This window comes from Branchiostoma lanceolatum, chromosome 10 (assembly GCF_035083965.1).
Source record: "Branchiostoma lanceolatum isolate klBraLanc5 chromosome 10, klBraLanc5.hap2, whole genome shotgun sequence".
Classification (NCBI taxonomy): Eukaryota; Metazoa; Chordata; class Leptocardii; order Amphioxiformes; family Branchiostomatidae; genus Branchiostoma; species Branchiostoma lanceolatum.
The window spans coordinates 15,705,983-15,732,312 of NC_089731.1; the positions used below are offsets into that span (position 1 = coordinate 15,705,983).

Sequence of the window (26,330 nt, forward strand, 5' to 3'; positions counted from 1 at the left end):
GGCCGTTGCCATGGCAACGGCGGGTCTGGCGGCAACGAAAACGACCGATTTCAAGTGAGTCGACGTCAATTACTGATACACCAGTAAAATTTGACCGAATGCAACGTTTATGGCCAATCCCCGCTGGGGGTTAATAAGGTTGCAGACCACAGTATTTCTCCTATAGGGATTTATATAGTTAAGGATCCCAAGGTGAGATGCTTCGACGCTTGAAAATTTATAGAAAGGTGCAGAATTAGGGTACCAGATTTTTATATGCTTGACTTCAAGGTTCAATCTACAAAATATCTGCAAAATGAGGTTGAATTTGCCGGCTCGTTCTCTTTTAAAAGCCACTTTGATATGCCCCCCGGCGGAGGTCACCGTACTGCAGGCGACTTACAGTAGTCGGGCGGTAACAATATCCAGGCGCGAATCCAACCCAACCGAACAAACATCGTAATCAAACTCGTACTGTCTCAAAACTGACGTATACCTCAACCATTCACCGCAGTTTCAGCCTCGCTAACGTGCACAGAAGAAAAACTATGGCCTTTTCAAGTAATGTGACGCACTACTTCATACCCGAACTACTATTGTCCACGGGGGTCGCCCATTAATACTGTGTTCTGCGACCTTAAGACGACCTTGACCTTGGTTTTCTTTTGTTCATGCAATGTAACAGGTTTAGTTGAAGAAGTGTACGAAAGCTTTTTGCAAACATCCGAACGGTTGCCGAGATATCGCCAGCTTTGCACTTCAGGACCCGGCATAGGGGTAGACCCAGGGCAAGGCCAATATGACGGGCCATTTAGCGCTCTCATTATCTAGACAAAATTACTATCATGGTTGGGTTTTTTTCGTGGAAGGTATCATTAGTGTATATTCTTAAGTTCTAAGTGATTTTAGGTCAGGTTCATGGTTAGTTACGACGCAGGCGGGGGGGGGGGGGGGGAGAAGCGGTGTCCGGGTCCACACCAAGTCCTATAGTTAAGGATAGGGGGCGGTCTTAGAGGCCGTTGCCATGGCAACGGCGGGTCTGGCGGCAACGAAAACGACCGATTTCAAGTGAGTCGACGTCAATTACTGATACACCAGTAAAATTTGACCGAATGCAACGTTTATGGCCAATCCCCGCTGGGGGTTAATAAGGTTGCAGACCACAGTATTTCTCCTATAGGGATTTATATAGTTAAGGATCCCAAGGTGAGATGCTTCGACGCTTGAAAATTTATAGAAAGGTGCAGAATTAGGGTACCAGATTTTTATATGCTTGACTTCAAGGTTCAATCTACAAAATATCTGCAAAATGAGGTTGAATTTGCCGGCTCGTTCTCTTTTAAAAGCCACTTTGATATGCCCCCCGGCGGAGGTCACCGTACTGCAGGCGACTTACAGTAGTCGGGCGGTAACAATATCCAGGCGCGAATCCAACCCAACCGAACAAACATCGTAATCAAACTCGTACTGTCTCAAAACTGACGTATACCTCAACCATTCACCGCAGTTTCAGCCTCGCTAACGTGCACAGAAGAAAAACTATGGCCTTTTCAAGTAATGTGACGCACTACTTCATACCCGAACTACTATTGTCCACGGGGGTCGCCCATTAATACTGTGTTCTGCGACCTTAAGACGACCTTGACCTTGGTTTTCTTTTGTTCATGCAATGTAACAGGTTTAGTTGAAGAAGTGTACGAAAGCTTTTTGCAAACATCCGAACGGTTGCCGAGATATCGCCAGCTTTGCACTTCAGGACCCGGCATAGGGGTAGACCCAGGGCAAGGCCAATATGACGGGCCATTTAGCGCTCTCATTATCTAGACAAAATTACTATCATGGTTGGGTTTTTTTCGTGGAAGGTATCATTAGTGTATATTCTTAAGTTCTAAGTGATTTTAGGTCAGGTTCATGGTTAGTTACGACGCAGGCGGGGGGGGGGGGGGGGAGAAGCGGTGTCCGGGTCCACACCAAGTCCTATAGTTAAGGATAGGGGGCGGTCTTAGAGGCCGTTGCCATGGCAACGGCGGGTCTGGCGGCAACGAAAACGACCGATTTCAAGTGAGTCGACGTCAATTACTGATACACCAGTAAAATTTGACCGAATGCAACGTTTATGGCCAATCCCCGCTGGGGGTTAATAAGGTTGCAGACCACAGTATTTCTCCTATAGGGATTTATATAGTTAAGGATCCCAAGGTGAGATGCTTCGACGCTTGAAAATTTATAGAAAGGTGCAGAATTAGGGTACCAGATTTTTATATGCTTGACTTCAAGGTTCAATCTACAAAATATCTGCAAAATGAGGTTGAATTTGCCGGCTCGTTCTCTTTTAAAAGCCACTTTGATATGCCCCCCGGCGGAGGTCACCGTACTGCAGGCGACTTACAGTAGTCGGGCGGTAACAATATCCAGGCGCGAATCCAACCCAACCGAACAAACATCGTAATCAAACTCGTACTGTCTCAAAACTGACGTATACCTCAACCATTCACCGCAGTTTCAGCCTCGCTAACGTGCACAGAAGAAAAACTATGGCCTTTTCAAGTAATGTGACGCACTACTTCATACCCGAACTACTATTGTCCACGGGGGTCGCCCATTAATACTGTGTTCTGCGACCTTAAGACGACCTTGACCTTGGTTTTCTTTTGTTCATGCAATGTAACAGGTTTAGTTGAAGAAGTGTACGAAAGCTTTTTGCAAACATCCGAACGGTTGCCGAGATATCGCCAGCTTTGCACTTCAGGACCCGGCATAGGGGTAGACCCAGGGCAAGGCCAATATGACGGGCCATTTAGCGCTCTCATTATCTAGACAAAATTACTATCATGGTTGGGTTTTTTTCGTGGAAGGTATCATTAGTGTATATTCTTAAGTTCTAAGTGATTTTAGGTCAGGTTCATGGTTAGTTACGACGCAGGCGGGGGGGGGGGGGGGAGAAGCGGTGTCCGGGTCCACACCAAGTCCTATAGTTAAGGATAGGGGGCGGTCTTAGAGGCCGTTGCCATGGCAACGGCGGGTCTGGCGGCAACGAAAACGACCGATTTCAAGTGAGTCGACGTCAATTACTGATACACCAGTAAAATTTGACCGAATGCAACGTTTATGGCCAATCCCCGCTGGGGGTTAATAAGGTTGCAGACCACAGTATTTCTCCTATAGGGATTTATATAGTTAAGGATCCCAAGGTGAGATGCTTCGACGCTTGAAAATTTATAGAAAGGTGCAGAATTAGGGTACCAGATTTTTATATGCTTGACTTCAAGGTTCAATCTACAAAATATCTGCAAAATGAGGTTGAATTTGCCGGCTCGTTCTCTTTTAAAAGCCACTTTGATATGCCCCCCGGCGGAGGTCACCGTACTGCAGGCGACTTACAGTAGTCGGGCGGTAACAATATCCAGGCGCGAATCCAACCCAACCGAACAAACATCGTAATCAAACTCGTACTGTCTCAAAACTGACGTATACCTCAACCATTCACCGCAGTTTCAGCCTCGCTAACGTGCACAGAAGAAAAACTATGGCCTTTTCAAGTAATGTGACGCACTACTTCATACCCGAACTACTATTGTCCACGGGGGTCGCCCATTAATACTGTGTTCTGCGACCTTAAGACGACCTTGACCTTGGTTTTCTTTTGTTCATGCAATGTAACAGGTTTAGTTGAAGAAGTGTACGAAAGCTTTTTGCAAACATCCGAACGGTTGCCGAGATATCGCCAGCTTTGCACTTCAGGACCCGGCATAGGGGTAGACCCAGGGCAAGGCCAATATGACGGGCCATTTAGCGCTCTCATTATCTAGACAAAATTACTATCATGGTTGGGTTTTTTTCGTGGAAGGTATCATTAGTGTATATTCTTAAGTTCTAAGTGATTTTAGGTCAGGTTCATGGTTAGTTACGACGCAGGCGGGGGGGGGGGGGGGAGAAGCGGTGTCCGGGTCCACACCAAGTCCTATAGTTAAGGATAGGGGGCGGTCTTAGAGGCCGTTGCCATGGCAACGGCGGGTCTGGCGGCAACGAAAACGACCGATTTCAAGTGAGTCGACGTCAATTACTGATACACCAGTAAAATTTGACCGAATGCAACGTTTATGGCCAATCCCCGCTGGGGGTTAATAAGGTTGCAGACCACAGTATTTCTCCTATAGGGATTTATATAGTTAAGGATCCCAAGGTGAGATGCTTCGACGCTTGAAAATTTATAGAAAGGTGCAGAATTAGGGTACCAGATTTTTATATGCTTGACTTCAAGGTTCAATCTACAAAATATCTGCAAAATGAGGTTGAATTTGCCGGCTCGTTCTCTTTTAAAAGCCACTTTGATATGCCCCCCGGCGGAGGTCACCGTACTGCAGGCGACTTACAGTAGTCGGGCGGTAACAATATCCAGGCGCGAATCCAACCCAACCGAACAAACATCGTAATCAAACTCGTACTGTCTCAAAACTGACGTATACCTCAACCATTCACCGCAGTTTCAGCCTCGCTAACGTGCACAGAAGAAAAACTATGGCCTTTTCAAGTAATGTGACGCACTACTTCATACCCGAACTACTATTGTCCACGGGGGTCGCCCATTAATACTGTGTTCTGCGACCTTAAGACGACCTTGACCTTGGTTTTCTTTTGTTCATGCAATGTAACAGGTTTAGTTGAAGAAGTGTACGAAAGCTTTTTGCAAACATCCGAACGGTTGCCGAGATATCGCCAGCTTTGCACTTCAGGACCCGGCATAGGGGTAGACCCAGGGCAAGGCCAATATGACGGGCCATTTAGCGCTCTCATTATCTAGACAAAATTACTATCATGGTTGGGTTTTTTTCGTGGAAGGTATCATTAGTGTATATTCTTAAGTTCTAAGTGATTTTAGGTCAGGTTCATGGTTAGTTACGACGCAGGCGGGGGGGGGGGGGGGGAGAAGCGGTGTCCGGGTCCACACCAAGTCCTATAGTTAAGGATAGGGGGCGGTCTTAGAGGCCGTTGCCATGGCAACGGCGGGTCTGGCGGCAACGAAAACGACCGATTTCAAGTGAGTCGACGTCAATTACTGATACACCAGTAAAATTTGACCGAATGCAACGTTTATGGCCAATCCCCGCTGGGGGTTAATAAGGTTGCAGACCACAGTATTTCTCCTATAGGGATTTATATAGTTAAGGATCCCAAGGTGAGATGCTTCGACGCTTGAAAATTTATAGAAAGGTGCAGAATTAGGGTACCAGATTTTTATATGCTTGACTTCAAGGTTCAATCTACAAAATATCTGCAAAATGAGGTTGAATTTGCCGGCTCGTTCTCTTTTAAAAGCCACTTTGATATGCCCCCCGGCGGAGGTCACCGTACTGCAGGCGACTTACAGTAGTCGGGCGGTAACAATATCCAGGCGCGAATCCAACCCAACCGAACAAACATCGTAATCAAACTCGTACTGTCTCAAAACTGACGTATACCTCAACCATTCACCGCAGTTTCAGCCTCGCTAACGTGCACAGAAGAAAAACTATGGCCTTTTCAAGTAATGTGACGCACTACTTCATACCCGAACTACTATTGTCCACGGGGGTCGCCCATTAATACTGTGTTCTGCGACCTTAAGACGACCTTGACCTTGGTTTTCTTTTGTTCATGCAATGTAACAGGTTTAGTTGAAGAAGTGTACGAAAGCTTTTTGCAAACATCCGAACGGTTGCCGAGATATCGCCAGCTTTGCACTTCAGGACCCGGCATAGGGGTAGACCCAGGGCAAGGCCAATATGACGGGCCATTTAGCGCTCTCATTATCTAGACAAAATTACTATCATGGTTGGGTTTTTTTCGTGGAAGGTATCATTAGTGTATATTCTTAAGTTCTAAGTGATTTTAGGTCAGGTTCATGGTTAGTTACGACGCAGGCGGGGGGGGGGGGGGGAGAAGCGGTGTCCGGGTCCACACCAAGTCCTATAGTTAAGGATAGGGGGCGGTCTTAGAGGCCGTTGCCATGGCAACGGCGGGTCTGGCGGCAACGAAAACGACCGATTTCAAGTGAGTCGACGTCAATTACTGATACACCAGTAAAATTTGACCGAATGCAACGTTTATGGCCAATCCCCGCTGGGGGTTAATAAGGTTGCAGACCACAGTATTTCTCCTATAGGGATTTATATAGTTAAGGATCCCAAGGTGAGATGCTTCGACGCTTGAAAATTTATAGAAAGGTGCAGAATTAGGGTACCAGATTTTTATATGCTTGACTTCAAGGTTCAATCTACAAAATATCTGCAAAATGAGGTTGAATTTGCCGGCTCGTTCTCTTTTAAAAGCCACTTTGATATGCCCCCCGGCGGAGGTCACCGTACTGCAGGCGACTTACAGTAGTCGGGCGGTAACAATATCCAGGCGCGAATCCAACCCAACCGAACAAACATCGTAATCAAACTCGTACTGTCTCAAAACTGACGTATACCTCAACCATTCACCGCAGTTTCAGCCTCGCTAACGTGCACAGAAGAAAAACTATGGCCTTTTCAAGTAATGTGACGCACTACTTCATACCCGAACTACTATTGTCCACGGGGGTCGCCCATTAATACTGTGTTCTGCGACCTTAAGACGACCTTGACCTTGGTTTTCTTTTGTTCATGCAATGTAACAGGTTTAGTTGAAGAAGTGTACGAAAGCTTTTTGCAAACATCCGAACGGTTGCCGAGATATCGCCAGCTTTGCACTTCAGGACCCGGCATAGGGGTAGACCCAGGGCAAGGCCAATATGACGGGCCATTTAGCGCTCTCATTATCTAGACAAAATTACTATCATGGTTGGGTTTTTTTCGTGGAAGGTATCATTAGTGTATATTCTTAAGTTCTAAGTGATTTTAGGTCAGGTTCATGGTTAGTTACGACGCAGGCGGGGGGGGGGGGGAGAAGCGGTGTCCGGGTCCACACCAAGTCCTATAGTTAAGGATAGGGGGCGGTCTTAGAGGCCGTTGCCATGGCAACGGCGGGTCTGGCGGCAACGAAAACGACCGATTTCAAGTGAGTCGACGTCAATTACTGATACACCAGTAAAATTTGACCGAATGCAACGTTTATGGCCAATCCCCGCTGGGGGTTAATAAGGTTGCAGACCACAGTATTTCTCCTATAGGGATTTATATAGTTAAGGATCCCAAGGTGAGATGCTTCGACGCTTGAAAATTTATAGAAAGGTGCAGAATTAGGGTACCAGATTTTTATATGCTTGACTTCAAGGTTCAATCTACAAAATATCTGCAAAATGAGGTTGAATTTGCCGGCTCGTTCTCTTTTAAAAGCCACTTTGATATGCCCCCCGGCGGAGGTCACCGTACTGCAGGCGACTTACAGTAGTCGGGCGGTAACAATATCCAGGCGCGAATCCAACCCAACCGAACAAACATCGTAATCAAACTCGTACTGTCTCAAAACTGACGTATACCTCAACCATTCACCGCAGTTTCAGCCTCGCTAACGTGCACAGAAGAAAAACTATGGCCTTTTCAAGTAATGTGACGCACTACTTCATACCCGAACTACTATTGTCCACGGGGGTCGCCCATTAATACTGTGTTCTGCGACCTTAAGACGACCTTGACCTTGGTTTTCTTTTGTTCATGCAATGTAACAGGTTTAGTTGAAGAAGTGTACGAAAGCTTTTTGCAAACATCCGAACGGTTGCCGAGATATCGCCAGCTTTGCACTTCAGGACCCGGCATAGGGGTAGACCCAGGGCAAGGCCAATATGACGGGCCATTTAGCGCTCTCATTATCTAGACAAAATTACTATCATGGTTGGGTTTTTTTCGTGGAAGGTATCATTAGTGTATATTCTTAAGTTCTAAGTGATTTTAGGTCAGGTTCATGGTTAGTTACGACGCAGGCGGGGGGGGGGGGGGGGAGAAGCGGTGTCCGGGTCCACACCAAGTCCTATAGTTAAGGATAGGGGGCGGTCTTAGAGGCCGTTGCCATGGCAACGGCGGGTCTGGCGGCAACGAAAACGACCGATTTCAAGTGAGTCGACGTCAATTACTGATACACCAGTAAAATTTGACCGAATGCAACGTTTATGGCCAATCCCCGCTGGGGGTTAATAAGGTTGCAGACCACAGTATTTCTCCTATAGGGATTTATATAGTTAAGGATCCCAAGGTGAGATGCTTCGACGCTTGAAAATTTATAGAAAGGTGCAGAATTAGGGTACCAGATTTTTATATGCTTGACTTCAAGGTTCAATCTACAAAATATCTGCAAAATGAGGTTGAATTTGCCGGCTCGTTCTCTTTTAAAAGCCACTTTGATATGCCCCCCGGCGGAGGTCACCGTACTGCAGGCGACTTACAGTAGTCGGGCGGTAACAATATCCAGGCGCGAATCCAACCCAACCGAACAAACATCGTAATCAAACTCGTACTGTCTCAAAACTGACGTATACCTCAACCATTCACCGCAGTTTCAGCCTCGCTAACGTGCACAGAAGAAAAACTATGGCCTTTTCAAGTAATGTGACGCACTACTTCATACCCGAACTACTATTGTCCACGGGGGTCGCCCATTAATACTGTGTTCTGCGACCTTAAGACGACCTTGACCTTGGTTTTCTTTTGTTCATGCAATGTAACAGGTTTAGTTGAAGAAGTGTACGAAAGCTTTTTGCAAACATCCGAACGGTTGCCGAGATATCGCCAGCTTTGCACTTCAGGACCCGGCATAGGGGTAGACCCAGGGCAAGGCCAATATGACGGGCCATTTAGCGCTCTCATTATCTAGACAAAATTACTATCATGGTTGGGTTTTTTTCGTGGAAGGTATCATTAGTGTATATTCTTAAGTTCTAAGTGATTTTAGGTCAGGTTCATGGTTAGTTACGACGCAGGCGGGGGGGGGGGGGAGAAGCGGTGTCCGGGTCCACACCAAGTCCTATAGTTAAGGATAGGGGGCGGTCTTAGAGGCCGTTGCCATGGCAACGGCGGGTCTGGCGGCAACGAAAACGACCGATTTCAAGTGAGTCGACGTCAATTACTGATACACCAGTAAAATTTGACCGAATGCAACGTTTATGGCCAATCCCCGCTGGGGGTTAATAAGGTTGCAGACCACAGTATTTCTCCTATAGGGATTTATATAGTTAAGGATCCCAAGGTGAGATGCTTCGACGCTTGAAAATTTATAGAAAGGTGCAGAATTAGGGTACCAGATTTTTATATGCTTGACTTCAAGGTTCAATCTACAAAATATCTGCAAAATGAGGTTGAATTTGCCGGCTCGTTCTCTTTTAAAAGCCACTTTGATATGCCCCCCGGCGGAGGTCACCGTACTGCAGGCGACTTACAGTAGTCGGGCGGTAACAATATCCAGGCGCGAATCCAACCCAACCGAACAAACATCGTAATCAAACTCGTACTGTCTCAAAACTGACGTATACCTCAACCATTCACCGCAGTTTCAGCCTCGCTAACGTGCACAGAAGAAAAACTATGGCCTTTTCAAGTAATGTGACGCACTACTTCATACCCGAACTACTATTGTCCACGGGGGTCGCCCATTAATACTGTGTTCTGCGACCTTAAGACGACCTTGACCTTGGTTTTCTTTTGTTCATGCAATGTAACAGGTTTAGTTGAAGAAGTGTACGAAAGCTTTTTGCAAACATCCGAACGGTTGCCGAGATATCGCCAGCTTTGCACTTCAGGACCCGGCATAGGGGTAGACCCAGGGCAAGGCCAATATGACGGGCCATTTAGCGCTCTCATTATCTAGACAAAATTACTATCATGGTTGGGTTTTTTTCGTGGAAGGTATCATTAGTGTATATTCTTAAGTTCTAAGTGATTTTAGGTCAGGTTCATGGTTAGTTACGACGCAGGCGGGGGGGGGGGGGGGAGAAGCGGTGTCCGGGTCCACACCAAGTCCTATAGTTAAGGATAGGGGGCGGTCTTAGAGGCCGTTGCCATGGCAACGGCGGGTCTGGCGGCAACGAAAACGACCGATTTCAAGTGAGTCGACGTCAATTACTGATACACCAGTAAAATTTGACCGAATGCAACGTTTATGGCCAATCCCCGCTGGGGGTTAATAAGGTTGCAGACCACAGTATTTCTCCTATAGGGATTTATATAGTTAAGGATCCCAAGGTGAGATGCTTCGACGCTTGAAAATTTATAGAAAGGTGCAGAATTAGGGTACCAGATTTTTATATGCTTGACTTCAAGGTTCAATCTACAAAATATCTGCAAAATGAGGTTGAATTTGCCGGCTCGTTCTCTTTTAAAAGCCACTTTGATATGCCCCCCGGCGGAGGTCACCGTACTGCAGGCGACTTACAGTAGTCGGGCGGTAACAATATCCAGGCGCGAATCCAACCCAACCGAACAAACATCGTAATCAAACTCGTACTGTCTCAAAACTGACGTATACCTCAACCATTCACCGCAGTTTCAGCCTCGCTAACGTGCACAGAAGAAAAACTATGGCCTTTTCAAGTAATGTGACGCACTACTTCATACCCGAACTACTATTGTCCACGGGGGTCGCCCATTAATACTGTGTTCTGCGACCTTATCAGTCCTTTGCAGGTAAGCGGAAGTGACGTAATATCCGGGTCTTATCGCCAGTGTACGCAGTTTCCAAGTTTCCCTATATGCTGTACAGCGTATGATGTGTTTGCCAGGCTTGTGATTAGAAATGGATGTCAATATATCGATCGTGTTCTGATCGTCTAGAATTTCAATACGATGTATGCCCGAGGTTATTATAAGATAGAGCCTCATTAGTCCAAAGACTAGGCCAGTGACCTACATTTGTGTACCCAAGGTCACTGCGGTGTACCGAAGCCAGTACATGGGCACAACTCCAACTCAGTGACGTCAGCCCTGTACAGAACGATACTGAGTGCCAATGACGTCATGAGTAAAGCTTGGCACAAGCTGGGACCGTCCTTGATGACGTCATCTTTCGTTCCCAGCAGCCACCTGGACGATACTTAGAAGCCTCAAACTGAAGTAAACTTCCGGGCAACTTCTTATTGCCAGAGTTTCCTCCTTGGCTTGTATATAAGAAGCTGAAACGAAGAGCAGAGCTTCACAATCAGTCCACAGAAGTTCGGAGCGCACACTTCCACAGGGAGCTGAAAATAGGTGAGTCCCTTTCCGTCTCATATTTGGAAACTAGTATAAGAAAAACAGTGTAGTAGAAAGTTTCATTAATGTGCACAAGAGTGATAAATATGCAATTGAAATCTTTTTTTACTTATTTCTTTTCTGGATATTTCGGTTAATAGACTAACTACGCTGGTTGAAAAATTGTTTAGCCAACTAAAGAGAATAATTTCCGAGTTTGGCCATCATAGGATTTCATTTTCCCGTACTCTACCTGGCTCTCTCTCCCGGCCAATTATTTTCAGAGAAGAAACTATATGTATATAGGTTAACAATACTATTGTATTTTAATATATTGTATTTAGCGTAAGAATGTAGTATTTTAGTGTTTCATGCTTCGTATTTTACATCTTGTAGACCACGCGTCGTCACATGTGCATTTAGCCCGGGTATGAATATGCAATACAGATTATCATCATTATTTGTGCCTAATTAGACCATCCATGACCCCTTAGGAAGGCCTGGTGGATAAAAAAAAAAATGATGAATGCCTATGACTGATTTTTTTCTCGTCATTTTTCTGCACAGCTAAAAGACCCAATCTACCAGCCATGGCACTTAAACTGTTGAGCATCTTCGTCCTGTCGGCATTTGCAGTCTTCATCATGACAGAAGCACGTGAGTTGAATTCAGTATTTTTGGCGACGCCTCGTTGCCTACTCTGAAATGTGTTACCGGTAGTATACTAGACGGTAGATATCCAAGCAGATGTTGGGTCCTAATCTCCAAGCAGATGTAGAAAAGCAAAATCGTGATGTATTTCTTTGTAGTAAAAGTGCGCTGTTCCGACCGGTAACCGTGAACTTGAGAAGTGTTACGATTTTACCTTTCTACATCTACTTGGAGATTAGTAGCATCCGTCTAGTGACGTCTTGTCAGGCTCGAGTAGTAGGATTTTGTATGTCTTTCTAAAGGTGAGCGTTGTACCCATTGTAATAATGTTTGTAACTGTTACGTATGCTCCTGCTATAACCGTAGATAAATATTAATAGTAAGATGAGAATGATAGCAAGGGTAGCCATGCACAGTCCACACTATGTCTTTCATGTGTCATTTTTTCGGAAGCAATATTGACTCCGTTCATGTTTTTGGCATGTGTGTTAGTGTTTGAGAAAGGAGGTTCAAAATTCTAAACCTCCTTGGTTCGTGTGTGTTCGTAGTCATTTGAATGCACTGTCATTTAGGAGTGGGAAGACGACCGCAAAGGTCAAACTTGCCGGAGTGGCAGGAAGTTCAGGTCATAGGTGGCAGAACTAGTCGTTAATCAAGGCTTGTTTCCATTGCGAAATCGTACTAATATCTAGGTTACAAGGCTCTGATAAACATAAATGCTGGTCGCTTAATGTCTCTATACATCATCTTTCCAGGTTCTATGGGCGGTTTTGGATCCGGACCATCCGGCCTCGGAGGGCCGGGCGCTGGGTTCTCTCTCTCAGACATCCTACAAAACGAAGACGTCGCCAGTAGTTTCCTCGGAGGCGTGGCCAGTACGGACCCGGAGCAGTTGGAACTACCGTTCCTGACAGTCGGTCAGGCCGCTCCAGAACAACTAGAGCTGTTTAGTACGAACCAAGACTTTCTGCGTAGTGCCGCGGGCCCGAAGATATTCGACGGCAAGAAATGATTAAAAACGTGTGGACTTTGTAACCGACATGTACAGAGCGTCGTTTTATTTGTGGAAAGTTTTGTCTAATACGCACAGACTACTATACGTGTCAAGCGTAAGCTTATATCTACTTCTGTGTACTGCTGTACTCAAGACAAGTGCAATCGTATTATCAGTGAAAATGTTCATGAAAAAAGAGACAATGGTATTGATATGACAGTTGCAACGATGTTTTTCTTTGCAATAAAAATTGAAATTCGATCCTGTGGGTATGGCATGTTTTTATAGAGAAGTACGAATTTTTCCCGTTTGTGACTGACTCGTTATTTCATAGCAAGGATGTTACGAAATATTTCTGAAAAAAAAAAGCACGTGCATAACTAGCCAAAAGACAAGGATATACGTAATCATTGATGTTGATCGCGGCATATTTTTCACACACATTCTCGTCAACTATCGCGAGAATTGGCGATAGCTTCAATGCGGGAGGTCCGCGTACACGTGAAGTAACTAGCGGAAATAATTCATCAGAAGAATGATCTGTCATCTTTTATACGTCACGGTTATCAATGCTAACAAAGTTCGGCATGAAAAGCTTTTGTGATAACACTAGACTGGACGATTCAAGTGAGCGTGATCGGAAGTGAACATAATACTTGTGAAAAGAAGGAAACATTCCTATTGAATAAAGGAATGAAAGACAAGGAAGTACGAAACATAGCATTTGAAGCTCCCTACCCTCCCAAACACCTATAACTAACATGTGCGGTGTTTCCCAGGCCAAACCTACCGCAGTGGCCAGCGTTCCTTACATAACAGGTGCCCATTCACTGTTCCCAAACCACGACGAATTTCTATTGAGAAATACCCTACATGTTTCTCTATTCAACCGTAGTATTCTGTCCATTATTTGTGGAAGCAGAAACAATTTTGCAGTAGAAATTGTCTGTTATATTTACGGTACTGTGTGGGGAATTTTTTTTTTAACGACGGTAACCTCTACCATAGTAGCCTCTACCAGACTCCGCGGATGGCTGAAAAAATAGTAGAAATTGGCCAAATATGGTGAATAGTATGCTAAGGGAGTCGGCTATGGAGAGAGGGTCCAATATGCCAAACTTTACCCCTATACCAGACTAACTCCTCTTGCATATCTTTCTGTCTATTTGGCCAATTTCTACTCTTTCCAGCCGCCCCTGGAGCCTGGTAGAGGCTACAATTATTGTATTATATCTATAGGATTGCGCCATCGGTGGTATTATGTTTCTTCTAGGTGATAACGATTGTATCGGCAACACCCGACCTGTGTCAGGTCAGATGGAAATTTTAGTAAACATCTTTACTTTTTAAAGAAGGAATTGATCTGTGTATCAATGTCTTTTTGAACAAGGTGATAACGATGCTATTGTTTTACTGTTTGACAGAAAGAAAGACCTCGTTAAGAGTCCATTCAAAGTCAAAACCGATATTACCTCCAAAAAGAACACTTTTCCATGCTGAAAGACAAGGTTTCAATACCACCCTCGAAGAAAATTGTCTTTATTTGTTTTGCTGTCCCTTGCAAAGTGAAAGAGACTGTGTCATCATGAAATAATAGTGCTTGAAATATGCCTAGTCCAGACCAAAGTAGGACATTACAAAAATGATTAGTTTGATTGAAGCTCTAAATGTTCTGTGCCTTGCAGTCATGATACATGTCTTTTAGAAATTTAGGATGTCCTTGTTTTAATTGACTACCAAAATTGTTGATTTTATGATTGAAGCACATAGGAAGTCTAACAAAGTGATGGCATCTAGTATGGCCATGTCAATACCATGTATCAAGTCTATCGTGATCGGACTCTGATGGGCCGTTATGATATCACTGCCGCGATAGCTCAGTTGGGAGAGCGTCAGACTGAAGATCTGAAGGTCCCTGGTTCAATCCCGGGTCGCGGCAATTGTGTTTTTTATACCCTTTCCTAAGATTATTTTCATGGCTACACGCATCACGCATTTCGTGAATGTGCTAATTTTTGAAGTTCATATTACATTGCGATCGTCGAGTACTAGTACCTTACACTCGACTAAAATTTTGGTATCAGATTTACGCAATTGAACATAAGTGGGAATCATGGACTCGAGGGTAAGCTGAACAAATACCCCTGTCCCCAAGTGCTACTTTCTTCTTGATCAAGTGCACTGATCAATCATATCAAGAGACAGATATAGTAAAAACATTGTCACTCGAAGGGTTTACAACTTGGCGGTGCATTAGATAAAAGATTTGGCAAAGGTTCTTGAAAGTTTCAAATGCGAAGCATTGATCTGTATATCAATGTCCTCCGAACAGTGTGTGATAATGGTGATATTGTCTTATTGTTTGACCAAAAGAAATACCTCGTTAAGGGTGTATTCAAAATCAAAACCGATATTCTTTCAAAGAAAAATGCTTGAACCCCTTCAGGAGAATGTCCGTATCATCCCTTGTCTAGCATGCATTTTCTTGAATTAGCATCCTCTTGAAATGAGATACCTATATATGTGTAGATATGTGATAACGAGCTCTTTTGTCTTTTTAAACCTGAAACAATATTGCAATAAAAACAATTGTTTACATATTCATCAATTTCTGTTTTCCTTACCAGCGTGGCTCTCTCAACGACTTATCGCTGTTTTGGTAATGCCATACTCACAGTTGTATTTCTTTGTGTTGACAACCCACCATCGTACATATGGATCATATTCAATAAAATTGATTTAATGGAATAAGAACAATTGCTTACATATTCATCAATTTCTGTTTTCTTTCCCAGCGTGGCTCTCTCAACGACTTAGCGCTGTTTTGGTAATGCCATACTCACAGTTGTATTTCTTTGTGTTGACAACCCACCATCGTACATATGGATCATATTCAATAAAATCGATTTAATGGAATAAAAACAACTGTTAACATATTCATCAATTTCTGTTTTCTTTACCAGTGTGGTTCCCTCAATGACTTAGCGGTGTTTTGTCATTGATATCAACAGTTATATCATGTTGTTGCGTCGACAACCTACCCAGTTTGCTATCTCTGATCATCTCTACGTATTATATCAATTGCCCGGTGGGTACCGCTGTAATGGTCGAATAGTGATGTGTCTATAAATCGTATTAACCGCCGCGATAGCTCAGTTGGGACAGCGTTAGACTGAAGATCTAAAGGTCCCTGGTTCAATCCCGGGTCGTGGCAATAGTTTTGATACGCCAAAAATATTACACAACGTTACAAGATGAATCTATATGTAAAATGTTGCATTGGAATTGTAGTTTGGATTTTTGGTACATGAATCAGACTTTTTCAGATCTATCAAGAACATCAATTCTATATATACATGCAGGTTTAAAGTCAATGTATCAGTACTGTAAGTTTAGGAAATGAAAACGTCCTCTCATACCATGCATATGATTACTAGTATATTGTAACACCCTTTCACAAGAGTTGTTATCTGGATTAGAATATCCGCATCTGTGCAAAATTGACGCTAAATACGATGATTCCCAATCTCCTACTATTTTTAGCGACATCAGCATTTCTCACTGTTCCTGTTCATTAGGTTTATTCTCAACACTTGTAAAATACTTCTTCACACTATATCAATCCGCTTAGCTTACGTCACCTTGGTGTGAAAATTGACAGGTCTGGCGTAGACCAAAAGAAAAGGAAAATAACCCAGACAAAACCTATTAAAGGTGAGAGTTGTCGTAAAAACGTTAGAATATTTCATCAAAAGAAATTAAGACATCTTAAAGATAAACCCATTAGAAGTGATTGACGTTGTCTACGAGGTAACGTTCTGCTTATCTTCAAGTTTGACAGGTAACAGTTGACAGGTATTCCTTGATATAACATTGAAAGTTTTTATTGCAAGTTAATGCCCGTGGGACAATTGCAAATACACTGTAGAAACAGAGGGAAAAATATAAGTAGATATCACCAACATACCGTTTGAAGGCCGGTACGGCTGAACAAATACCCCCGTCACCAACTGGTACTACTAGTATCTTCCTAATGAAGTGCACTGATCGATCATATCAACAGTTATGGTAAAAACTATTGTCATTAGAAAGGTTGAGAACTTGGCGGTGCGTTAGACGACAAGATCGACCTCTTATTAGTCTCAAAGGCAGAAATCCATCAGTATATCAATATCCCCAGTGAAGAAGGTGATAATGGAAGTATTGTTTTACTGTTTGACCAAAAGAAAGACCTCGTTAAGGGTGTATTCAAAATCAAAAGTGATATTCATTCCAATAAAGGACACTGAAACCTCTTCAGGAGAATGTCCGTATCATCCCTTGCTTAGTATGCATTTTCTTGAATATTAGCATCCTCTTGAAATGAGATACCTATATATGTGTAGATATGCGGTAACGAGCTCTATTGTCTTTTTAAACTTGAGACAATATTGCTATAAAAGCAAATGTTTACATATTCAGCAATTTCTGTTTTCTTTACCAGCGTGGCTCTTTCTCAACGACCTAGCGTTGTTCCGGTAATGCCATACTCACAGTTGTATTTACTTGTGTTGACAACCCACCGAGTTTTGCCATCCTACATATGGATCATGTCCAATAAACTCGATTTAGGCAGAAATGTTAAGGCGTTAATTGGGCTAGAAATTTGAACAAATAAGTTCTATATCGGCACAGTTTATGTATATGATCTAGATATCTTACAAAGTCACAATATAACTATGAAAGTATGACAGAACCTCCTTGGTAAACCAATACAACCAAACATTGTTTTCTCTTAATAAATCGGGCAAGTTCTTTCTTCAGTGTTACATCCATTCCAAGCAGTTTTATTTCACAAGGAAGTTACATCAATCTATCATATGATTTGAATTTTTCTGGTAAGTCCGCTGCAATATGGCGAATGATGTATAAAGATTTATTCTATGTGTAATAATGCTTAAGTTTTAATTTTTAAGTGCCGCGATAGCTCAGTTGGGAGAGCGTTAGACTGAAGATCTAAAGGTCCCTGGTTCAATCCCGGGTCGTGGCAATTTGTTTTTAACTCTCACACAAGTCTCTACAGATGGGAATCGAATGGAGTCATCATTGTCTAAGAGATACATGCAATTTTGTTTTGCCACTACTTGAAATATGAAATAAAAGTTTCAAATTAATGAGGAAAAGCAAAGTGTATCAAAAAATATAGCAAAACAACTAAACAAGTTGATGAATTTTCTATAACTATAAGTATCAAAAAGCAGTAAATATTGTTAAACTTAACTATAATGAATTATGCATTTGCTACTTTCTCCTGGGTCATACAAGGAAAACACAGTGATAGATTTCCAGATCTCGTAACAGTAGGGGTGCTAATTCATGATCACACATTGTTTTGTTTTTCACGTAGTCTTGTCGATACGTTTATTTTCATGCAAATACCAAGTAAGGACTGGTGACAGGCGAGAAAATTCACAAAATTGTCTGACATGAGTGTTGACCAGATGTAACGTATATGTGAGAGACAGCAGAAGCCATGTTTTTTTCAACACAGTTTTTCCTTGTGTTTTGTTTTGTTCAGTTTGCTTTAGAAAATAAGAAGGAGAATGACATTAGAAGTGGCTAGTCAGTATATACGTATCAACTAAATAAAGACCTTTATTGTACCAAACAGGTTAAAAAGAGAACCCCTCTATTGTACATTATACTACACATATACCCACTAGGTAAAGTACAGGTCACAAAAGAATAAGAATATAGATACATGTATACATTGTCAAGTTACAGTACTACTGTACTGTAAGAATTATCAAGTGGGTGAATTCGACTTTTCTTCGCTCATTTGTGATATGGGGAAATGTAACAAACTCAAATCATATCGAGATTCACACGTACTTATGTAGACAAATCTCAATTCTAACAGAGGGAAGCGAAACTTCACCACATACTTGCCAAGAAATGCAGACCGCTTATCATTATCAAGTCACGTAGGCTGCACTACATATATGTCCCGCTAGGAGATTGGCCTTCAAACAAAATACCTGTCAACTGTCACTTGTCAAACTTGAAGACAAACAGGACGTTACCGTGTAGACAACGTTAATCACTTCTAATGGGTTTATCCCTAAGACGTTTTGCTTTCTTTTGATGAAATATTCTAATGTTTATACGACAACTCTCACCTTTAATAGGTTTTGTCTGAGTTATTTTGATTTTCTTTTGGTCTACGCCAGACTTGTCAATTTTCGCACCAATGTGACGTAAGCTAAGCGGACAGATTCAGTGTCAAGAAGTCTTTTACAAGTGTTGAGAATGACCGTAATGAACAGGAATAGTGAGAAATGCTGATGTTGCTAAGAATAGTAGGACATCGGGAATCGTCGTATTCAGTGTCAATTTTGCACAAATACGGATATTCTAATCCAGAAAACAACTCTTGTGAAAGGGTGTTACAATTTCATATGCATGGCATAAGGAGACGTTTCCATTGTCTAAACTTACAGACTGGTACTGATAGTGTACAAAATTTTTAGTAGTTACTGTTACGTTTATGAGGGTTAGACATTCAGGTTAACAATATATAAAGGGAATTCAGACTCTACAACTGGATAAGAATTCGGAGATTTATTTCCGGACGTTTCGAGTGACATCCATCACTCTTCTTCAGCGTCACTAGTTACTGTTACATGTTAAAATCAACCACGTGCGGACGAGTTGTCTAAATTCTATCAGCAAACAAGGCCATTATGTTGCAGCAACTAAGAAGGTTCTTGCAAGTGAAATGGAATAAATGAAGAAAAAACAACTCTCAAAAGACCTTTCTGTTCTACGTACCCAGCAGTTTTTAAGACAGTGTACATGAAATTAAGACATTGGAAAAGCATTACCGTACACACTCATCACATCTGCTTGAAGATATAGCGGTACAAAATGACGTAATTGTCACGTGACGGAGAGGGTGGGAAAATGGAGCAGATGTGAAGTTACCCTCCGCGGAGGTAGTTTGCACGATTGGCGATAATGTGGACATAATGGTGCTCCCTTCTCCGCCAGTTTTGCATGAGAAAAAGAGGGTCGTGGGAACGCCGTAGTAGCGGTAGGACGACAATGGCGCACCAACAGGTTTCCTCAGCATCACAAAGGAATTCTCGCACTCAGGGGACGTGGGAATGGTGGGAAAGAAACTGTTGTCGCGAGAAGACAACGGAATTTCACAAAGCCTCGCGCAGGGCACGATTGTGAAAGGCTGACGATCATTATTTAGGCACGCGACCAAACGTCGTACCCCTGTATTATAACTTGCACACCGATGGTAAAACGAATGCCCAGGAAATGACATCAGGTACTCATTAGAAGTCACACAAACCAGCTGCATACGTCATAATCAGACGACTTTTTTTTCCTCCACACTGTTACAAAAGGAAGCCACAAAGTTTAGACCTCAGAAGGGGATTGAGAAATCGTGGCAAAGTTTATCGTCCTAGATCTCCCCAGCATGACAAGACTGGTAGATAGCGATAACTATTTCCAGTCGTAAGGGTTGACTCGTGGCAGGTGGCGAGGAAGGTTGTAAAAAACAGGTTAGAATTTCAGACACGCGTGCCGTGCGGCCCAGCGCATGTCAAATATTTTCGTCACCAGAAAGACCACGGTTCAGGCGCTGAGTCAAAGCGGTGTTGTTTGACCCGTGGCCCGCCGGACAGAAGAGGGTTCACGCCGAGTGTGGGAAAAGCAAACTTTCCTACAAGTCAGATCGGAAAGTCAAACGATCACCTTTCAATCAAACAGTGTGTAAATGCTCTGCATACAAACGCGGCTTGTCGGACTTCAGCCCTGTCGCCTCGCGCCTGAGCCGCTGCTATCTTCGCGCCAAACTTTTCTGTCAACAACAGATTGTGCAAACGACAGCGCGGCTGCGGAATGCGTCCCCCCATTTACACCAGCGAGTCGTTTGCTCGACAAGTGTTTTTCTTTCTGTCGATAAAATTGTCACCCTGATGCCAGAGGGAACCCGTTCCCACGGCCTTGGCGTCAGTTGACGAAGCCCAGAGCTCTCGAGCGCGACTGGAAATGATTTGCAACTGGCTTTTGTGATCGAATCTTTTGATTTCTGGCCATTTCGCGAGCCTCCAACTACCTCAGGCAACTTGAACGCGTTCATATCCGGATCAATAAAAACTGCACCGAAATTCAAAAGGATACTACCTGTCAAGATTAAACAATGTAGGGGAAACTTATTATAATGCCTCTAATTGTTCCCGCACTAGAGTTATAAACTACAGTAATGGTATACCTCGCGCCATGGCACGCGACCTTATGCTAAACTCCATCTTCACAGATGAGTTCCGTATGTACCACCGGAAACCAACCGAGGCGGCTGTTTCACGAAACCCAGCCGATCCTTTCCGGAAGCAGCCGGGGCGAGTGCCTGTCATCCCGCCGGGAAGGGCGAAGGAAACCCGATAGCGGGATTTGGTCGGAAGCCAGGTAGAAAGCGGACCGCCGTGTAGGGCCAGGCGGTGAACGCGTGTCCCACCTCCGCCCGCGCCCCAGCGTCTGTCGCACGCGTGCCGTAGACAGCTCCTGACACCCGGTAAGGGATTGAAGCCATAGACACGATCGCTATCACTGCCAAACCAGGTAACGGGAGAGTTTGGTACGGCACTTTTTACGAACGCACAACGTCGCGGTGGACCCCGTTATTCACCTACATCCATAGCAGGTGCACCTCCAAGTTTAGTGCAGAAAAAAATATATATAGAAGAAAAAACTCACCTCAAAGAGAAATGTATGGTAAAGTCATGATCCTCAAAAATAATAAACACTTGTTGGATTGAGGTCCGGTATCGCCCGACACACTCAATAACTCACGCAAAAAAGCTGATAAAACAAACTTTCAGTGATTTCGTTTGATGCAATAACTATCATACAAGCAGACCGTTTCTGCAATGTTAATAAACGAATATCAGTTTTGCTTGGGAACGTAGGGTTGTAGGAAATTGCATCCCTGGCCCTAATCCTGACCATAATCTTGAGAACACACAAGTTTTTGCTACGTGCGCGTTTTTTTTTTTTTTTTTTTACTCCACCTTGTATTTTATGAATGTATGTTGTTGGGCGGTAAATCGTGCTACTCCATTTCCCGCCAAAACTTTTAATCGCTTGTGCTCGGGGGCAAATTGGCGGAGATACGGTAGGTCTGTTTCGGCATTCTCCCCGTGGGAACACCGCCAGGGGCACTTATGGCGCTGCTTGACTCTTACCCCGGCGTGTCACCCGCATTCCTACAGCCACTGACTCAAATACACCCGTAAGGCATTCGCACAGAACACGGTTCTTTCGTCTCCACAACCCAACCATACATGTCAGTCGTCGGATTTGTGGGACGCGGCGTACGCACACACGATTGTTTTGTGACTTTTCAGCACAGCCATATACCATTTAACATCTTATCAGCACCCCTTGTTTACATTTGCAACCCTTGTTTACTGTACGCGACGGACAGGACTTGGGGGCGGGGTTTTCCCACACTCCAGCCAGCCGCAGACAAAAGGCCCGGCACGTGCTTAGCGGGATAATAAGCCTGCCACTTTGCGTCCGCATGCCAACAGATGTCAACTGTCAGAGGTGGCCATGCAAGAGTGATTGGCATTACAACATAGCGGACCAATGGCGAGCCACTACGTCACACGTGCAGTGACCTCAACCAATGGGGCGCCCTTATTTTCCAACATGGCGACGCACCTCTTCCCTCCCATTGGCTGAGCCCGCATGAATGTAGTGTGGGAACCGGTCGCCACAGAATTTCACACGAGCACAGAAGGATATAAATACAAAGCAGAAATCTCTGTTCCCACACTCGCCACACGACCGTCCTTTGAGCAGTTGATCGCAGAACGCCGCTCGCAGTCACGAAGTTTCATTCCTACACATTCGCCGGACTTTACTCGGAATAACTCCAGACCGTACCGATATGCCTGCCGAGAAGGTTGTAGACAAAGCCCGTGAGGCAAGAATGGAGAGCCGCAAGGTATGTATTTGTGTACCGCACAACTCTACTTCAATACCCGAAGTTTTGGGTGGTAGTTTCTCATTGGCCCATTGACTATGATCGAATTTTGTACTTCTAGTTAGCAAATCCATATGCGAAGTGCAGACAATGTATCTTACCATGTTTTGCACCTTTTTCAACAGTCTTCCAAGCCAATCATGGAGAAAAGACGCCGTGCCCGTATCAATGAGAGTCTGACTGAACTGAAGACCCTCATCCTTGAAGCACTGAACAAAGATGTAAGTACACATATCGTCTTACAATTGATGGATTTTTTTGTAATATTCAAATTTAAATCAGTGCAAAAGTTTCTCATGGAAGAAGTATATGAGACCACAGTATATTGACCAAGTCTTTGATGTTTGTATCTTGCAGAGCTCCCGTCACTCAAAGCTGGAGAAGGCTGACATCTTGGAGATGACTGTCAAGCATCTTCGCAACCTCCAGAGACAGCAGATGGCGGCCGCCGTCTCCACTGACCCCTCCCTTCTGGGCAAGTACCGCTCCGGGTTCTCCGAGTGCATGACCGAAGTTTCCCGCGTCATGGGCTCCATGGATGGTGTCGACACGCAGGTGAAACAACGTCTGATCAACCACCTGGCGACCCATCAGCCGGCCACGAACGTCATGACGTCCGGGGTGTACGCAGGGGTTCACCCGTCGGCATTCCCGCACGTCCAGCCCGTGCAAGTGCAGGTGCCAGCCTCGGCGTCGGTTCCCATGCAGAGGGTGCAGCTGTCCCCGGCGCAGGGTGCGTACCCCCAGGCCATCCAGACGACCATGTACGGCGGGATCCCCGTGGTGCCCGGCCACTTCGTCGGCGGAGAGCCGGTGGCGGTGCTCCTCCCCAGCGGGCAGACCATCGTCCAAGCCAACGGACAACAGCAACAAGTTGTTCCCGTGCAGTACACCAATACAGCCGTTGTGTCAGCCGCGCAACCGCAAGGACTTTCCTCTCTCTCGCAAACCATGATGCCCAGTCATCCAGTCCCGACACAGGCGGCTACCGTACCCACCAAGGCCGCCGTCTCACCCGCGCCCATCCCCGAAGAGAAAATGTGGAGACCGTGGTGAAAAACGAACTGAAAAAGACTCTAAATATTGTACATTCCACTCGTTAAATGTACTGAAATCCGTACATCACTTACTGTACAAATGATTTCTATTGTGTATATACAGAAAACAATGAATTGAGAGAAATTAATGAGATTGCAGATATATTTTATATGATATATATATATATGGACGTATGTTAAACATACAAAGTTTCTATATGTACATGTGTTGGTCTTTTGATACTGATGTATTAAATATGGTATGAAATTAATCTTTTGTGTGCGACTATTGAATTAGGTAGTGCAAGTAGGTAGTGTGTTATGATTCCTAGTACTAGTAACAAATAAGACGATTCCCTCTATCAAAGGCCCTAGCAAGCTTGTTTCAGACAATAGGAAATGGTTGGGAAAGTATAGCAGGAACCCCACCCTTCAGAAGCGGTGACATATGAAAGTATAGAAGATAATTGTCCCCAACCTTAGCCCAAATGTCACGACACTACTATAGCTCGCCGCTAGCAAAAGAATTTTGGCATAATAGTCATCGCATCCGGAAACACGGCAAATCTAAAAAGAGAAGCGTGCCCCATTCTAAAGCTTTATTCATAAACATAACAATGGGCGACGGCCGTATCAAATACTGGCGTCGTCCACTAGAAGCATTCCCTCGCAGTGTCCAACACGCGACTGTGGGAAAACGGCTGGTAATAGCTTTGGAATGTAAGCATCTTATGAAGGTACAATAGTCGAGAAATAGTTTGGAATTCCTACGGCGTTTGGACGTTTTGTTGTTGTCGTACTGAGCTGAAAGAGTGTATCTCTCTCAATTTTTCCATCCTAAAATGTTTTCCAAACCGCCTAACTGAAACAGGAAATACAGAAAGAAGTTATCTTGTATCATATGATCATATGCTCCGTGTGCAAGAAATTAGTGGTTCATGATGCCAGCTTTTCCCTATTTTTCAACGCAGATAGCACTTGTTGTTCGCTGTTTCCAACTCCCTTGAGTGCTTGACAATTTCCTGCATGTCTTTTACAAGGCTACAGAAACAGCGGGGCTTGTTTTTCGGAACGTCCTTGTCCGGGCGGTATCTCACAGTTCGTCTCTCTCTGTGGAGTGTCTGTCAGTGATTCATCGGTACGCGTATGCCAGCCGCCGGGAGTCCTGTGGGGCGCGCTGCCGTGGGAAAATCACTGGCGTGTGCGACCTATGGCTCGGGGCGGCCACGGGTCACAGGCGCTGTTTGAGGACGCTCGGGCGCGCCCAGCCACGGCTCGCGGGCCATATCAAACAGACACCCCGCGGGCGTACGTCAAGGTCCCCCAGGGCTCAACCAAACGGTTCGTACAATAGGGGTGGAGGGAGGTGCAAGTTTTTCTATATAATCCATATTTTTGTATTCCATCTACCATTGATAGCTTACCTGATAAAAAGTATCATATACACATAGCTTGAGTACGAAAATACTCACTTAACACTTTTATGTTGTTATTATAACAGTTTAGATTTATTTCGAATATAACACACCCCTAGAAAATTTTCGTGCGTGGTCCCTTCCACTAAAATACCGTAGCAATAGTAGCATGTCTGTTATTCTATTTGTTTGTATGAGTGCGTGGGTTTGCGTGTGAATAAACCAATGACATACACATTCACATACCGGCTACTAAAGGAACGTGAAACTACAAAAAGAAGAAAATAGTTAGATACCATTGCATATCCAAAATCTAAAACAAAATCTGAAGAACAAAGGATGTGTTTCATGCACACCCAAGGTAAACTTTAATAGGGAAGAAAGTAGACTAATCTCCAAGCAGATCTACACGGTGCCAAAAATCGTATATGATAGCCAGAGAAGCTCCAGTCAGCCAGAGAAGCGGCTACGGTGCGGACTGGAGCTTATCTGGCTGACTGGAGCTTCTCTGGCTAGCATATACGATTTTTGGCACCGTGTAGATCTGCTTGGAGATTAAAAGTAGGCAACTTCTGGACCAATTCCTTATTCCAACTACTAGTTACTATCTTCTCAGTACTGATTCTATATGCCCGTGTCAGACGGAAGCGATTTTTTATTTAGCTCGAGGATCATCAAATAATTGCTTCCGCAAAAACAAGAGGTGTCAGACGAAACAAACAAATAAACAAACAAACATCCTCAAAGAACAAACTTTATCTTTGGTAATTCAATCAATGGTGAAATATAAACGTAATGGTAACCTTTTTTCTATCTTCAATTTCCTTGAGAGTAGATGTAGATGTAGATAGCCTTTTTCAGGATAGCTATAGAGGCTCTTGAAATGAATTTATTCATGATTGGAAATGTGTATTTATTTCTGAAGTTTGCATGTAACCAACATCATGTCCCGGTGCTAACATTGCACATCCGGTTTGACAGCGAGACCTCCCTGAAAGAAAAGAAAAACTTTGGACTTCGTAAAGCATTGCAGACATATGATCAATTATTGTAACTTATATATGACTACTAATATACATGGCTCATTATGAT

The 26,330-nt window shown here is 43.9% G+C and overlaps 1 protein-coding gene, 1 long non-coding RNA gene and 3 other non-coding genes across 5 annotated transcripts; all 5 read left to right on the plus strand.

Annotated features, from left to right (window-relative positions):
- Window positions 1–11,002: 11,002 nt before the first annotated feature.
- On the plus strand, window positions 11,003–12,776 carry LOC136443534 (uncharacterized). The gene is made up of 3 exons (XR_010757166.1): window positions 11,003–11,114; window positions 11,664–11,753; window positions 12,503–12,776. It is a non-coding gene; the product is annotated as an uncharacterized lncRNA (long non-coding RNA).
- Window positions 12,777–14,607: 1,831 nt separating this feature from the next.
- Window positions 14,608–14,680, plus strand: Trnaf-gaa (transfer RNA phenylalanine (anticodon GAA)). The gene has a single exon. It is a non-coding gene; the product is annotated as a tRNA-Phe (tRNA).
- A 1,202-nt stretch (window positions 14,681–15,882) lies between these two features.
- Trnaf-gaa (transfer RNA phenylalanine (anticodon GAA)) lies at window positions 15,883–15,955 on the plus strand. The gene has a single exon. It is a non-coding gene; the product is annotated as a tRNA-Phe (tRNA).
- A 1,742-nt stretch (window positions 15,956–17,697) lies between these two features.
- Trnaf-gaa (transfer RNA phenylalanine (anticodon GAA)) lies at window positions 17,698–17,770 on the plus strand. The gene has a single exon. It is a non-coding gene; the product is annotated as a tRNA-Phe (tRNA).
- A 4,776-nt stretch (window positions 17,771–22,546) lies between these two features.
- Window positions 22,547–24,095, plus strand: LOC136443303 (transcription factor HES-1-like). Its single transcript, XM_066440488.1, has 3 exons — window positions 22,547–22,747; window positions 22,912–23,007; window positions 23,144–24,095. Exons 1-3 carry the CDS (start codon window positions 22,691–22,693, stop codon window positions 23,840–23,842), a joined length of 852 nt encoding a protein of 283 aa, XP_066296585.1. The 5' UTR covers window positions 22,547–22,690; the 3' UTR covers window positions 23,843–24,095.
- The last annotated feature ends 2,235 nt before the right edge of the window (window positions 24,096–26,330 follow it).